The sequence below is a fragment of the Cetorhinus maximus genome, chromosome 2, assembly GCF_964194155.1.
Source record: "Cetorhinus maximus chromosome 2, sCetMax3.hap1.1, whole genome shotgun sequence".
Lineage (NCBI taxonomy): Eukaryota > Metazoa > Chordata > Chondrichthyes > Lamniformes > Cetorhinidae > Cetorhinus > Cetorhinus maximus.
In genome coordinates, this window is record NC_135880.1 from 144,728,623 (window position 1) to 144,746,147 (window position 17,525).

The 17,525-nt window shown below is 44.1% G+C and overlaps 1 protein-coding gene across 3 annotated transcripts in view; it reads right to left on the minus strand.

Moving 5' to 3' along the window:
• LOC144698536 (hsp90 co-chaperone Cdc37-like 1) overlaps positions 1–8,222 on the minus strand; it is a 37,333-nt gene extending 29,111 nt beyond the window's left edge. Inside the window, exon 1 of one of the 3 annotated variants that reach the window (XM_078570472.1) lies at positions 8,028–8,221. In XM_078570472.1, the coding sequence (XP_078426598.1) occupies positions 8,028–8,150 (123 nt within the window). In that variant the 5' untranslated portion in view covers positions 8,151–8,221. Of the gene's footprint in view, positions 1–8,027 lie in introns of all 3 variants that reach the window. The other 2 variants (XM_078570477.1, XM_078570483.1) reach the window with 2 other exon arrangements.
• Between the last annotated feature and the right edge of the window lie 9,303 nt (positions 8,223–17,525).

Here is a 17,525-nt window from a genome sequence, read left to right on the forward strand (position 1 = left end):
TTATAAACTTGCCACCTTAAACAACTTATGAATACTCGCCCCCCAGTGCTCTCTGCTCTTGCAACCCTTCAAAACAGCATAGATTGAAAACATAAGGAAAAGGAGGAGTACACCATTTAGCCCCAAACTTGCTCGGCCATTCAACACATTCATGGCTGATGTCTTGCTTCAACTCCACTTTTCGCCCACTCCCCATATCCCTCGATTCTCTGAGACACCAAAAATCTGACTATCACAGTCGTAAATATATTCAATGATGGAATATCCACAACCCTCTGAGGTTGAGAATGCTAAAGATTCACACCCTTTGAGAGAAGAAATTTCTCCTCATCTCATGCCTAAATGCTCCTTATCCTGAGGCTGTGCCTCCAGGTTCTAGACCTCCCAGCCAGGGGAAACAACCTTTGTCTACCCTGTCAAGCCCCTTCAGAACCTTGTATGTTTCAACAAGTTCAACTCTCATCCTTTTAAACTCCAGACAGTATAGGCCCAATTTACTCAGCCTCTCATCATAGGATAACCCTCTCATTCCAGGAACCAATCTTGTAAACCTTCTCTGTACCATCTCTAGTGCAAGTACATCCTTCCTTAAATATGAGGACTAAAACTGCACACGGTATTCTAGATGTGGTCTCACCAAAGACCTTAACACTGTATCAAGACTTCCTTAATCCCATACTCCAATCCCCTTGCAATAAAGGGCAGAATGTCATTTGCTTTCCTAATTAGCTCTGTACACCTTCAGTGGCGGAGGTAATATTTTCACCTGTATGCCAGTCTGTAAACAATATATCTCAAAAACTCGCGGACGACTCTCAAAAAACCTTGGCACACAGATAGGGTAGGGCCCAAGGAAGAGAGGGAGTGGCAGTGGTGTAGTGGTAATGTCACTGGACTAGTAATCTAGAGGCCCGGGCAATTGATCTAGGAACAGGGGTTTGAATGCGCCCTCGGCAGCTGGTGGAATTTAAATTCTGATAAGAAATCAGGAATTTAAAAAGCTAGACTCAGTTAGTGACCATGAAACCACTGTCGATTGTTTCATGGTGAACCATCTGGTTCACTAATGTCCTTTAGGGAAGGAAATCTGCTGTCCTTATCTGGTCTAGCCTACGTGTGACTCCAGACCCATAGCAATGTGGTTCACTCTTAAGTGCCCCATGAAATGGCCTAGAAAGTCATTCAGGTGTAGCAAACCCCTACGAAGTCTACAAAAAGGAATGAAAGCAGCCAGATCACTCGCCATTGACCTAGGCACCGGAAATGACAACGGCACACCCAGCCCTGTCGACCCTGTAGTCCTCCTTATTAACATCTGGAGGGTAGGTTTGTGCCAAAATTGTCTTTAGGCTGTCCCACAGACTAGTCAAGCAACAGCCTGACATAGTCACACTCGTGAAATCATACCTTATAGATCATGTCCCAGATACCACCATCACCATCCCTGGGAATGTCCTGCCCCACCGACAGGACAGATCCAGCAGAGGTGGTGGCACAGTGGTATACAGTCGGGAGGGAGTTGCCGTGGAAGTTCTCAACATCGACTCTGGACCCCATGAAGGCTCATGGCATCAGGTCAAACATGGGCAAGGAAACCTCCTGCTGATTACCACCTACCATCCCCCACCCTCAGCTGATGAATCAGTGCTCCTCCATGTTGAACACCACTCGGAGGAAGCACTGAGAGTAGCAAGGGCGTAGAATTTACTCTGGGCAGGGGACTTCAATGTCCATCAAGAGTGGCTTGGTAGCACCACTACAGACCGAGCTGGCCGAGTCTTAAAGCTAGGCTGGGGTCTGTGGCAGGTGGTGAAGGAACCAAGAGGGAAAAACATACTTGACCTCACCGTCGCCAATCTACCAGTCACAGATGTATCTGTCCATGACAGTATTGGTAGGAGTGACCACCGCACAGTCCTTGTGGAGACAAAGTCCTGTCCTCATATTGAGGATACCCTCCATCATGTTGTGTGGCGCTACAACTGTGCTAAATGGGATAGATTTCAAACAGATCTAGCAATTCAAAACTAGGCATCCATGAGGCACTGTGGGCCATCAGCAGCAGCAGAATTGTACTCAAACACAATCTGCAACCTCATGGCCCGGCATAACCCCCACTCTACCATTACCATCAAACCAGGTGATCAACCCTGATTCAATGAAGAGTGCAGGAGGACATGCCAGGAGCAGCACCAGGCATATCACAAATGAGGTGTCAACCTGGTGAAGCAATCCCACAACAAACAGATCAGATCAAAGATTTGCAGTCCTGTCACTGTGAATGGTGGACAATTGAAGAACTCACTGGGGGAGGCGGCTCCACAAATATCCCCATCCTCAATGATGGGGGAGCCCAGCACAGTGCAAAAGACAACGCTTGCTCTCAAGAAGCTGGTGGTGAGCTGCCTTTTTGAACCGCTACAGTCCCCGTGGTGTAGGCAGACACACAGTGGTGTTAGGGAGGGAGTTCCAGGGTTTTAAACCAGCAACAGTGAACAAACAACAATATAATTCAGGATGGTGAGTGTCTTGGGGGAGGTGGGGTTCGATTCCAGGTAGTGGTGCTCTCATGTATCTGCTGCCCTTATCCTTCTAGATGGTAGCGGTCATGAGTTTGGAAGGTGCTGCCTAAGAAGCTTTGAAGAGTTCCTGCAGTGCATCCTGTAGATGCTACACACTGCTGCCACTGTTCATGGAGGGAGTGAATGTTTGTGGATAGGGTACCAATCAAGTGGGCTGCTTTGTCCTGGACGGTGTCAAGCTTCTTGAGTGTTGTGGGAGCTGCACTCATACAGGCAAGTGTGAAGTATTCCATCACACTCCTGACTTGTGCCTTGTAGATGGTGGACAGGCTTTGGGGAGTCAGGAGGTGAGTTACTCGCCACAGGATTCCTAGCCTCTGACCTGCTCTTGTAGACCAGTATTTATATGGTTAGTCCAGTTCAGTTGCTGGTCAATGGTAACCCCCCCAGGATGTTGATAGTGAGGGATCCAGCAATGGTAACGCCAGTGAATGTCAAGGGGCGGTGGTTAGATTCTCTCTGCATATATTCGTTCCTTGAATATTAGCCATTTCCTATCCAACATCATGCCTTTTAATGAAGTTCCCCCATCTATCTTCGCCAATTCACACCTCATATCTTTGCAGTTTCCTTTGTTTAGATTCAGGACCCTAGTGTCGGATTGGATTACGTCACTTTCCAACCCAAGGAAGAATTCTATCATGTTATGGTCACTGTTCCCTAAAGGACCCTGCACAACAAGATTAATGAACACCTTCTCATTGCGCAAAACCAAATCTAGGATAACCTGTCCACTAGTTGGTCTAAAAAAACTGTCGTACACGCTCCAGGAATTCATCCACCACAGTATTACTTGTAATTTGGTTTGCCCAGTCTATATGTAGATTAAGATCACCCATGATTACTGTGGAACCCTTGTTACATGCATCTCTAATTTCCTGTTTAATACTGTCCCCTACCTTACCACTACTGCTTGGAGGACTATAGACAACACCCACTAATGCTTTCTGCTCCTTGTTGCTTCTTAGCTCCACCCAGATTGATTCCACATCTAGATTTTCTGAGCCAATGTTCTCTCTCACTATTGCACTGATTTCATCCTTAACTAACATGCCACCTCCTTTTCCTTTTTGCCTGCCCTTCCTAAATATCGAGTACCCTTGGATATTCAGTTTGCAGCCTTGGTCACCATGTTGTGCCTGTATGCTAATTTTTTGTGTTCCTTCTATGAATACACCCAAGTCCTTCTAAACATCAATATTTATAACAATCACACCTTTTAAAAAATATTCTGTTCTATTCTTACTATCAAAATGATAATTACAATTCCCCACATCATACTCCACTTGCTACCCATTTGTGTACTCTATATTCCATCTGCTACCTTGTTGCCCACTCAATTACAATTCCTCTCCTTGTTGTTTCCCCCAAAGTGCATCATTTCACACTTACCTGCATTAAATTGCAGCTGCCACATGTCTGCCTATTGCACTAAACTGTCTATGTTCTCTTGAAGACTACTACTATCCTTCTCACTATTTATTACATTGTGCATGATCATCCAAGTCCAGGTCATTTATATGAGAAAAGCAATGTTCCTAATACATACTTTTGGGAGAACACACTGTATACTTCCAGCCTGTCAGAAAAACATCCATTCACCATTACTCTCCATCTCTTATCCATTAACCAATTTCATACCCATGTTATCCCCATTCCTTTAATATCATTTCCTATAATTTGAATAAGTCTGTTATGCAGTACTTTATCAAATGCCTTCTGAAAGTCCATATATACATCTACGGCACACCTTCCATCAACCATCCCTGTTAAATGTTATGAGAAATAGAAGCAGGAGCAGACCATCTGGCCTGTCCCACCATTGAAGATGATCACAGCTGATCATCAACCTCAACTCTACTTTCCTACACTACCAGCATATTCCTCGATTCCCTTAGTACTCAAAAACCAGCAATCTCTGTCCTGCATAGACTCAATGACTGAGCATCCACAGATCTATGGGGAAAAGAGCTGCAAAAATTCAAAACCCAGTGAAGAAATGTCTCATCGCGGGCCTAAATGGCTGACTTATTGAGACCATGGCTTCTCCTTCTAGACTTGCCAGTCAGGGTAAACATCCTCCCAGCATCTAACAAATCCCTTAGGAGTTTATGTGTCATCAAATGGATCACCTTCTAGGTCATATTAAAAAAGAGAAACTTAATTTTTACGTAGAGCTTTTCACAAGCACCAGACAGCTCAAAGAACTGCACTGCTCAATGAAGTACTTTTGAAATGCTGTCACTGCTTTAATGTAAGAAACACTGGAGCCAATTTGCACACAGCAAACTCTCTCAAACTGTAATGTGAGAAAGAGTGCAAAATATGCTTTTTATAATGTTGATTGAAAGATCAATTTTGGCCAGGGCATGGGATAACTTCTTTGCCCTTCTTCAGAATAATGCCATGGGATCTTTTCTCCCTGAGGGGGCAAATGGGGCCTGAGTTTAACACCTCATCGAAAGATGGCACATCCAACAGTGCAGCACTCCCTGAACACTGCAGTTGAACTTGAACCAGGAACCTCGTGACTCGACAGGCGAAAGTGCTACCACAGCTGACACAAGACCTAGTTTACTCAATCATTCCTCATAAGACAATTTTCTCATTCTAGGAATCAATCTAATGAACCTTCAATGCATTCCCTCAAGGGAAAGTATATCCTTCCCTTGGGTAAAGAAACCAAATCTCCACGTGTGGTCACACTAAAGTCCAACTTAATTGCATCAAGATGTTTTTACTCATACTCCAATCCCTTTGCAATAAAGGATGACATACCATTTGCCTTCCTACTTGAATACTAAACCAGATACTGTCTTTGAAAGCTATTATCTCATTCCTCTGTCAGACTGTAATATTATAATCAGTAGTGACACCTACCACTGAATTTTGTCTCTTCCTTATCCCTCAAAAATGCATTGTAATCAGGAATGTTTAGTTCCCACCCTTACCCATGTACAAGCCAGGTGTCTGTTAGAGCCACTCCTTATGTGGCAACTTGTACCTGCAGCTCATCAACCTTATTTGTAACACTTCTTGCATTAACACAAGCATTCCAACACCATTTTGGAGCAGCCTCTTCCGCTCTCAACCCACCCTCTTGTCGACTCTCCCATTCCCGACTTTCCCGCTTGCTGCTTCCCTCTCCTGACCCCTCACTGTGAGCACGGGCTCTGGAGATAAGAGGCAACGGGCAGGAGAAGCAGCTTCGACTTGCAGGAGCTAAGATCTCTTCAAGTGGGTTTGTAACCAGCTTCACACCTCCTTGATCAGAAGCCTCCTGGTAACAGATTCCTGATACCGCCAATGAGACAAATTACACAACAATGCATTGAATATGTTTGGGACACCGGGCCAGGACACAAATGCTCTCCGACACAGTAAAACCATCGGGGCAGCAGTTTCTCTTAATTCATCTCCACTTGCACTATGGACATAGGAGCCGCTCCTGGAGGCTTTAAAACCCGGGCGGGGATGGAATGGGAGGTTTCTGATCAAGAAGGGGTGAAGCTGATCACAAACTCACTTGAAGAGAATTTAACCTCCTGTAAATTGAAGCTGCTCCTCCTGCCTTTCGCTGCTCCAGAGGCTGTAATCACAGCGAGGGTCCAGGTGAGGGAAGCAGCAAGCTGGAGAGTCAGGGCGGGGGGAGGGTGGGTGGGTCAGGGAGTGGGAAAGGCCACAAAGCCTGGAGGGTCGGCCGTGAGAGGGCAGGCTAGGGAGCTGGAAAGGGTGCAAATCCAAGGAATGGCAAGAGGGTGGGTTAGGGAGCAACAAAGGCCACGAAACGGAGGGTCGGCGAGAGGAAGGGGCTCAGCGACCAGAGGGTTAGAAGGTGGGATGCGAGGTGAGCAGGATCGGCAGCAAGTGAGAGGTGCTGCAAGTAGGAAATTACCATATTTCTTTTATATTTTTAAGTTTATTTTATTTTAAAAGTTATTTCATTTACCAATTACCAATATAGGAATTTGGCAATGTAAATTATTTCAACTTAAAGGCTATAATGTTTTTTCTTATGAGGAAGGTCCTAAAGAATCAAACTATAGCTTTTACATTAGTTTTAATGTATTGGTTTTAATGGAAAATGCTGATTCGCTCCAAGTTGTTTCACTTAAAGTTGTGATTTTCAGGAAGGTAACTGAAACTTTGAGAGGGGACCTACAGCTTTGCTTTCTTCCTCTACCTAATTTCTGCTCCTTCTACATTATTCTTTGTTCTGTGGCTGCCTGTCCTGTATAGCTATAAAACAAGGCCTAAATTATGTTTATATAGCTTGGTATCTTACATCGGTGCCTCCACATCCATTTTCACCCAAAGACTATACTTGATCTCCACTCCGTGTGTAATGCTGGGGAAAACTGAATGAAGTTTTATAAAGATTACAGTATAAATGTCAATGTCTACAGCAATATTCAATGGCAACTACAATACTAGGCACAGTGAAATACTTAGCACCAAATAACTTTTAAAATCTGTTAGCTATTTAAGTGGTTGACTTTGTAAAGTTATGGGGTAATCCTTACAGTCCATGCCTTCTATATTCTGCAAGTTTTCCATGTTAAAATTATTGAAGGGCAGGATGGCAAGCGCTCTCTTTTTTTTTCCAGAGACCAAGGTGTGACTGCAGCTCAGATACATAGCATCTTCCCCAGAAGGTAGTGGGTTATTAAATTTATTAAGGCTGAGCTAGATAGATTTTTGTTAGACAAGTGTGTCAAGGATTTTGGGGCGCAGACAGGAAAGTGGAGCTGAGACCACAACCAGATCAGCCATGATCTTACTGATTGGTGGAGCGGGGTCAAAGGGCCAAATGGCCTATTCCTGCTCCTAGGTCCTACACTTTCTACACACCTTGTCTCCCCTCTCTGCTGTTAAACTAATGTGGGGGGCAGCTCCAGAGTGTAAGCCCTCCCACAAATCTCCAATTAACCTCTCCAGAAGGATATTATTCCCTGTCCTTCTCAGGTGTAACCCACTCAGCTTGCACAGGTCCTCCCTCTCCCAGAAAACCCAATACCCATGAATCAGAAGTTCACTCTCCGGCATCACTTCTCTGTCCACTTCTATATTCACTAGTTCATGGGCATTGGGAGTAATGCAAAAATTTTTGCATTTGAGGTCCTGATCTTCAACTTTTTACTAGCTCCTAAAACTCTGACCTCAACCCTTTACTCCTATGCCATTGGATTCAACAATAACCACAACTTCAAACTCCTTTGTAGAACGTCCTTTCACCCTAAGACCAGAGACACAACACTAGTTACAATGCATTCAGGACGGATAGTGTGCTAACCAAGGATAATTTTACAGCTCTACAGAGGAACAAAAACATTGGAGGATTCAGAGACTGAGTCTATTTTGTTGGAGGATGAATGATGCTGTTATATGTAACTGGGTTACTAGTTACGAACTAATCAGCATCGCAGGCGTGCTGAAGAACAATACCTGACTTTGACACGCCATGTTAGGGAGGAGTTTATATCTTTGTCCTTCTTCCTCTTCTTCCTCCTCGTCGTCGTCGTCGTTGTCTGAAGCGGCTGCAGGAAAACCAGGCCGATAATCCATCATCCTTCCAGAGCAGCCGCGCCAGCCTCAGTGTAACAAAGCGGCCCGGAGCACGTGATCACAGCGGCCCCGCCGTCACATGACCACCCCTTCCGCGCCTGCGCAGTGGCTAACACTGAGTGTTTTGCTTCCCTGCAGCAGAGGTTCCAGGAGAAAAGTGGACCTTTCAACATTGTTCGCTGCTGTTTCGCTCTAGGAAGTCAAAGATTATCAAAATACAATCTCCAAAAAGTGGGCCAACACCCTTTCGTAAAGCGCTCACCTCAATTGCCACCCATCAACATTGCAATCCATTTACCCCCACCATTTCAATCCATTTAACCCTATCATTGCAATCCATTTATCCTGATCATTGCAATCAATTTATTCCCATCATTGCAATCCATTCACCCCACCATTTTCATCGATTTACCCCTATCGCTGCAATCCTTTTACCCCTATAATTTTCATCCCTTTACCTCTATCATTACAATCCATTTATCAACATCCTGGGGGTTACCATTGACCGGAAACTGAACTGGACTAGCCATATAATTATGGTGGCTACAAGAGCAAGTCAGAGGCTAGGAATCCTGCGGCGAGTAACTCACTTCCTGACTCCCCAAAGCCTACAAGGCACAAGTCAGGAGTGCGATGGAATACTATCCACTTGCCTGGATGACTGCAGCTCCAACAGCATTCAAAAAGCTTGACACCATCCAGGACAAAGCAGCCCATTTGATTGACACCCCATCCACAAACATTCACTCCCTCAACCACTGACAAACAGTGGCAGCAATGTCAACCACCTACAAGATGCATTGCAGGAACTCACCATGGCTCCTTCGACAGCACCTCCCAAGCCCACGACCACTACCATCTAGAAGGACGAGGGCAGTACACACATGGGAACACCACCACCTGGAAGTTCCCCTCCAAGCCACTCACCATCCTGACTTGGAAATATATTGCCATTCCTTCTGGAACTCCCTCCCTAAATGCACTTGGATGTACCTACACCATACGGACTGCAGTGGTTCAAGAAGGCAGCTCAACACCTTCTCAATGGCAATTAGGGATGGGCAATAAATGCTGGCCTAGCTGTCCCATGAATGAATAATAAAAAAACATAACATTTCAATCCACTTACCCATTTCATTACAATCCATTTACCCCTATCATTGCAATCCATCTTCCTCTATTATTGTCATAAATTTACCCCTATGCTATGATTCCTATGATCACATAGTACAGGATCCTCTAGGCAAGAGTGATCATAACATGATAGAATTTGACATTCCGTTTGAGGGTGAGAAACTTAGGTTTGAAGCTAGTGTCTTAAACTTTAATAAAGGCAATTACTTAGGTATGAAGGCAGAGTTGGCTGAAGTAGACTGGAAAATAGGTTAAAAGGTAAGACAGTAGAGAATTAGTGGCATAGACTTAATGAGATATTTCATAACTCGCAACAAAGATATACTCCACTGAGAAAGAAATGCTTGGCAAGAAGCATCTGCCATGGCTAACTAAGAAAGTTAAGGATGGTATCAAATTGAAATAAAAGGCATGCAATGCTGTGAAGATTCATAGTAGGCTAGAAAATTGAGAACATTTTAGAAACCAGAAAAAGATGACTAAAACAATAATAAAGGAGAAATTAGAATATGAGTAAAGTAGCAAGAAATATAAAAACAGGCAGTGAGAGCTTCTACCAGCATATAAAAAAGATATGAGTAGCTAAAGGAAATGTTGGTTCCTTGGAAGATGAGACTGAGGAATTAACAGAAAACAAGGAAATGGCAAACGCTTTGTACATGTATTCTGTATCCGTTTTCATGTAAAAGACACAAAAAGTATCCCAAAAATAATAGAAAATCAATGTGCAAAAGGGAGGGAGAAACTCAAAACAATCACTATCACTAGAGAAAATGTACTAGGAAAACTAATGGAACAAAAGGCTGACATGTCCCCTGAACCATATGGCCTCCATCCTAGATTCTTAAAAGAAGTGGCTACAGAGATAGTGGATGTATTGGTTGTAATCTAAAATTCCCTCCATCCTGGAAAGGTCCCAACCAATTGGAAAACCAGAAATGTGACACTCCTATTCAAGAAAAGAAGGAGATGGAAAGTAGGAAACTTTAAACCACCTAACCTAACATCTGTCATTAGGAAAATTCTAGACTCCATTATTAAGAGGTTATTTGCAGAGCATTTAGAAAATCATAATACAATCAGACAGAGTCAGCACAGTTTTATGAAAGGTATTACAATCCTTGGCCGGACCTCAGGATATGAGGGGAGATCCGGTTAGGGACCGATAACATTTTGTTTAGAGTAAATAAAGGTTGAGATTCAAGACATCTGCTTTTGAAATAAAGCTACAAGATTCCACAGGTTTTGAACAAACAAAAACAAACTTTACTATACAAGTTCAGAAATGTAAAACAATTTACAATATGTATCTTACACTCTAACATTAAGGGTATGTATGAGATACATGAGAATTATCAGACAAACTGTGGGCAGACACACCACACTACAGAGTAAATGACAGATGAAACCAAAACAGATTCCATGGATTTCTCAACAAACAAACTACCCAGACGTTAGTCACCTTCTGAGCCAACCGATCTCCCTGAAATTTCATCTTTTTCACGAGGGTTCCCAATCTCCACCTTTGAAGATCTCTCCTCGGAATTCTCTCCAAAAGTTGCTCCCACTCGGATGCCTTAAACGATGGCCCAATTCGTAGGGTTTCAATCACACCTTCCGAGATTCCTTTTCCCTGGATTCTCGAGTACCCTCAAACACGAGCTTACAAGCACACTTTCAGGTCTATGATCGTACCAAGCAGCACCCACTGCTCCAAAGGGGTACCTTTGCCCCAACAGCCTTCTTTACTTAAAGTCTGTTCCTTGCAGCTCTTTCTATAGGTTTTAAACTCAACTTAAACTGGGACCTCTGCCTATCCCTGTCTCAGTGGCACTTGTTGGCTGGCAGACTCACAAAACTAGCTGCCCCAAGAAGGGCTGTTCACTGGCTTTTGAACTGATGTGATGACCTATCAAAACACTCCCAGAGGGCCCCACACTTGTTACTAGGCAGGAACCAATGTAACAAGCACTGGAACATCCTCTATTTTTAATGTTTCAATCCCCACAGATTGCTAATTTAACACCCAGTGACACAAAGATCAATGGATTTCATGACAAAGGGCAATCATGTTTGACAAATTTATTAGAGTTCTTTGAAGATGTAATGAGCAGGACAGATAAAGGGCAACCAGTGGATGTGGTGTATTTGCATTTCCAAATAAGGTTCCATGTCACTGGGCTAGTAATCCAGAGACCCAGGGGAATGCTCTGGGGACCAGGGTTCAAATCCCACCATGGCAGATGGTGGAATTTGAATTTGATAAAAATCTAGAATTAAAAGTCTAAGGGTTGACCATGGAACCATTGTCGATTGTTGTAAAAACCCATCTGGTTCACTAATATCATTTAGGGAAGGAAATCTGTTGTCTTTGCCTGGTCTGGCCTACACATGACTCCAGACCCACAGCAATGTGGTTGACTCTTACATGCCCTCTGAAATGACCTAGCAAGCCGCTCAGTTATAACAAACCGCTACAAAGTCACAAAAAAGGAATGAAACTGGACAGACAACCCGGCATCCACCTAGGCACCCCATAAGCAGCAAGTGATAGACAAGGCTAAGCGATCTCACAGCCAACAGATCAGATCTAAGCTCTGCAGCCCTACCACATCCAGTCGTGAATGTTGGTGGACAATTAAACAACTCACTGGAGGAGGAGGCTCCACAAATATCCCCATCCTCAATGATGTAAGAGCCCAGCACAGAGGTGCATATGATAAGGCTGAAGCAATTGCTACAACCTTCAGCCAGAAGTGCCAAGTGGATGATCCATCTCAGCTTCCTCTAGAGGTCCCCAGCATCATAGATGCCAGTCTTCAGCCAATTCAATTCACTCCACATGATATCAAGAAATGGCTGAAGGCACCGGATACTGCAAAGGATATGGGCCCTGACAATATTCCGGCAATAGTACTGAAGATTTGTGCTCCAGAACTTGCTGTGCCCCTAGCCAAACTGTTCCAGTACAGCTATAACACTAGCATCTACCCGGCTATGTGGAAAATTGCCCAGGTATGTCCTGTACACAAAAAGCAGGACAAATCCAACACGACCAATTACCACCCCATCAGTCTACTGTTGATCATCAGTAAAGTAATGGAAGGGGTCATCAACAGTGCTATCAAGCAGCACTTGATTAGCAATAACATGATTACTGACGCCCAGTTTGGGTTCTGCCAGCGCAACTCAGCTCCTGACCTCATTATAGCCTTGGGTCAAACATGGACAAAAGAGCTGAACTCCCGAGGTCAGGTGAGAGTGACTGCCCTTGACATCAAGGCAGCATTTGACAGAGTGTGGCATCAAGGAGACCTAGCAAAATTGGAGTCAATGGAAATCAGGGAGAGAACTCTCTGCTGGTTGGAGTCATACCTAGCACAAAGAAAGATGGTTGTGGTTGTTGGAGGTCAGTCATCTCCGCTCCAAGACACCAATGCAGGAGTCCCTCAGGGTAGTGTCCTCGGCCCCACCATCTTCAGCTGCCTCATCAATGACCTTCCTTCCATCATAAGGTCGGAAGTAAGTATGTTCACTGATGATTGCACAATGTTCAGCACCATTCGCGACTCCTCAGATACTGAAGCAGTCCATGTCCAAATGCAGAAAGACCTGGACAATATCAAGGCTGGGGCTGACAAGTGGAAAGTAACATCCGCACCACACAAGTGTCAGGCAATGACCTTCTCCAGCAAGAGAGAATCCAACCATCGCCCCTTGATGTTCAATGGCATTACCATCGCTGAATCCCCCACTATCATCATCCTGGGGGTTACCATTGACCAGAAGATGAACAGGACTAGCCATATAAATACTGTGACTACAAGAGCAGGTCAGAAACTAGGAATTGTGTGACAAGTAACTCACCTCCTGACTCCCCAAAGCCTGTCCACCATCTAAAAGGCACAAGTCAGGAGTGTGATGGAATGCTCCCCACTTGCCTGGATGAGTGCAGCTCTTGAGTGTTTCAAGAAGTTTGACACCATCCAGGACAAAGCAGCCCACTTGATTGGCACCACATCCACAAATATTCACTCCCTCCACCACTGATGCACAGTAGCAGCAGTGTGTACCATCTACAAGATGTGCTGCAGGAATTCACCATGGCTCCTTTGACAGCACCTCCCAAACCCACGACCACTACCATCTAGAAAGACAAGGGCAGCAGATAGATGAGAACACCACCACCTGCAAGTTCCCCTCCAAGTCAATCACCATCCTGACTTGGAAATATATCACCATTCCTTCACTATCACTGGGTCAAAATCCTGGAACTCCCTTCCTAACAGCACTGTGGGTGTATCTACACCACATGGACTGCAGCAGTTCAAGAAGGCAGCTCACCACCACCTTCTCAAGGGCAACTAGGGATGGGCAATAAATGCTGGCCCAGCCAGTGAAGCCCACATCCCGTGAAATTATTTTTTTTAAAATGTAAAAGATTGCTATAAACCATATGTGCTCATGGTGTTGGCAATAGTACATCTGCATGGGTAGAGGATTGATAGCTAACAGAAAGCAGTCAGAAGAAATGAGTTATTTTCAAGTTGGCAGACTGTAATTAGTGGGGTGCAACAGGGATCAGTGCTGAAGCCTCAACTATTTACGATCTGTATGAATGGCTTGGATGAAGGGACTGACTATATTGTAGCAAAATTTGCTGACAATACAAAGATAGGTGCGAAAGCAAGTTGTGAGGTGAGCTTAAACATATAAGATTCTGAAGGGGCTTGACAGGGTAGATATTGTGAGAAGGTGTTTCCTCTCATGGGGGAACCTAGAGCTAGGAGTACAGATTCAGAATAATGGTTCTCCCATTTAAGATGGAGATGTGGAGGAATTTCATCTTTTGGGGGGTCATTAATCTTTGGAATTACCTACCCAAGAGAGCAGCGGAGGTTGGGTCATTAAATATATTCTAGGCAGAGTTAGACAGATTTTTGGTCTACATGGAAATCAAGAGTTATGGCAGGCAGACAGGGAAGTGGAGTTAAGGCCACTATCAGGTCTGTCATGATCTTATTGAATGGTGGAGCAGGCTCAAGGGGTGAAATGGCCTACTCCTGCTCCTACTTCTTATGTTCATGCGTTCTATCATTGTAATTCATTTTCTGCTATCATTGTCACCCATTTACCCCTTTTCTGCCATTCATTTACCCATTTGTTTCATGCTGCTATAACAGGGCTAAGACCTCTCACACTTAACATTTTTATAATACATACATTTATATATCCACATGTGAGTAGTTTGAAATTTAAACCGTGCTTGGCAGTTAACTGTCAGTCACCACCAGTGGTGCATTCTCCATGGCAACACTACTTGTCAACCAATCAGCATTCTTTTCACATACAGTATAAATTGTTGTTTTCCCGCTTTTATTGGTATTCTTGCAAGAGTCCTGATGAGTGCAAGATGAACAGGTTAGACGTGTCTCTTTTTCCAGCAATATTCAAGTTTTGTACTATCAAATGACTAAATGGAAACTTAAACCTACTCCCAAGTCCTCCCTGAAGGCCAAAGCCCTGATCAGTGGGGTGGAAGGAGGATCTGTGTTTGCACCCCTCCCTAAGGTCCTCCTAGAGTGTGACCTTGTTTCAGGCCCTGTTAGAGCAGGAATTGTCCCCAAACTACCATTGGCAGGAATTGATTTCCCTCCTGGGAACGATTTGGCTGGCAGTAAGATGTTAGCCAGCAAAAGAAAATGAGGCCAAAATCAACCAGCAGAAATCTGCAGACAAGCAGAAAGCTGGGGAAGGTGCAGAGGCCCAGAAAGGTGAAATAGCACACATAAACCTTGATTGAGGGCTGCCCGAGTGCAACAAGGTGAAAGCCAGGCCATTAAAAGTTAAAAGAAGTCCAGAATAGGCCACTAGAACCTTAAATAGATTCATAGAGTATCCCAAAATTAAATAGGGACCAGAGAAGTCCTAAAACAGGAAAAGAGATTGTGAGGGCTGGCCCAAGTTCAGGAGCGGGCTGCCGCCTGTTGCCATGCCAACCCAAAGCACCCAGCAACAGAAGTTGGAACAGTCCAGTTGTGCTTGTACCTGAGCTGAACGCTGAACCGGAATCCCTTAAAGAGACCAAAATCCCTCTAAAACACCTCAATTTCCTGGCAATCAGCCGAACCGCAGTCCCTGGATTTGAACAGCCGAGTCCACAGGTTACTAAGGTGGACAGGCAGGAGCTAAGCTGGACAAGGGCAGCTCACCTTTATGATCCAAGGGCCTGGCACTCACAGAGTCAGATGCCCAGGATTCCCCTGCAGGTTGTTCAGAGCAGCTTGACCACTGAGTGCTAACCACTATTTAAAACCCAGAGATCATTTAGAGGACACATAAATCAGGAATTGGACAGGCAGAGCTCTGAAATCAATGGCTTTGCTTAGGCCAGATCTCCAATGGAGGAAAATTCAGAACTCTAACCCTGAATAAACATCCCCATGAAGAATCTTTCGAATCTTCCTAAGTCACCTAAATCTTCCACATCCCAGGATGGGACAATGTCCTTGCAGGTGCACTGACCCAGATTTAAACCTCCAAAAAGAAAATGCAGCAGGGAACTGCCATTGCCCCTGCTAGCTGTGTGTTTGATGTGCCACTATGAATGAGAGAATGCATGTATACTTCCTCACTTCCTATTCTTCCTCCATAAGACACAAACAAAAAAAAGAAATAGAATTCATTTTTTTCTCAGAGGCTGTGAGGGATGTAATGGGGCTAAGACCTCACACTGTATATTTTTATAAAATATAAATATTTATATATCATCCTGGCTACTTTTTAAAATTTAAAAACTGGACAATGAATTTTTAAAATGATGAAGCTATGTCTAGCTGTGACCCTCGAACAATAGGAGCTAACCTGGCAGTATCAAAGAAATTTGCACTTCATTATCTCTGAAGAGATGCTAATGATCCCTGTGGGCTATAGAGACCAAATTCAAAGTGAATTAAAGAAAGGCCACCCACATTTCATTAGCCAAGCCTGGCCACTGGAGTCTACTATTCAGCTAGGACAAAAGGCCCTGCAACCTTTTTTCAAATTCTTAATGGTTGGAACATTAACAATCTCAGGAACCCAGATAAAGGAATATACACCCTTTGCCAAAGCCAAAGTGGAGAGGTGGGAGTCATGTGACATGACCCCCACCCTTGCTGAGAGGACAAGTTATACTGTCTTGCTGTACTGCAAGTCAATCTGCCATCTTCCATCTACCAAACAGCAGCACAGAACAAGGGTTCTGTCCAGGTTTGAATGCTTGACCCCCATCTACACTGTTTCTTCTGGAACTTTTGAACCTCTATACCATCGCCTATAAGACTAATTCATCTCTGCGTACCTATCTCATCATGGAAATCATCTCTACTGGAAAAATAAATTATCCAGCATCAGTTTTCAACCTGCCAACCTCTGTGTAGGAATACACCATTGGACTTTGATTCTGGACTCTGGACTCAGGTGAAACAATGATTCTTTACTCTTTCATTTGTAAAGCTTTCTTTATCTATTCCTTGTTTATTGTATGAATGCGTGGTGGGGGGGGGGGGGGTGCGTGGAGGGCTATGTAGCGACAGCCCCTCCCGCTTTTTGAGTGTATGCGAATACACTAACCCTCTTAGTTTACCTTATCTCGAGTTGCTGTGAGGTGATGGTTGAAAATTGTATCACACCAAAACTGAGTGTTTGGGAAATATGCCACCGCCTATAAAGGGAGAAAGCAAAATCAAAACACCTTTCTGTTGATGGATGGGTGGTGAAAGGAGAAATTAGGGCTTTTTAAATTAAACACCGTCCTGTCTGTAATTCCACCCATTCACTCCTGCTCTCATCCAAATCCATCTGCTATTTCACCAGGCCAGCTTTCTCATTCCTCTCAGCTCTATTCCCAGCACTAATTTGAGGGATTGTCACCTCCCCATGCACTGTAGGTGATAGATCCTATGCTTGCCAGGGCTTACACTGGGGTTCATTATTTCAAACAATATGTTGATACACATTGATGTATTTTGCTTCTGTCTAATTGTTGTTTTTCTTGTAAATAAATTCATCTTTTAGCTTTGGTCGAAATAGTATTGTCGGGCAGCATGTTCCGAGTGAACAGGAGAGCGTCTTGGTCAACCACACAATCCGTGACATGAGGTAGAAAGGAATTGCTAGTTCTGTAGCAGCTTATTTCTATTATTGTTATGTATAAAGGAGATAAAGGCCTGTTTATGGAAACTGTCTCTTTGATGTGAGTTA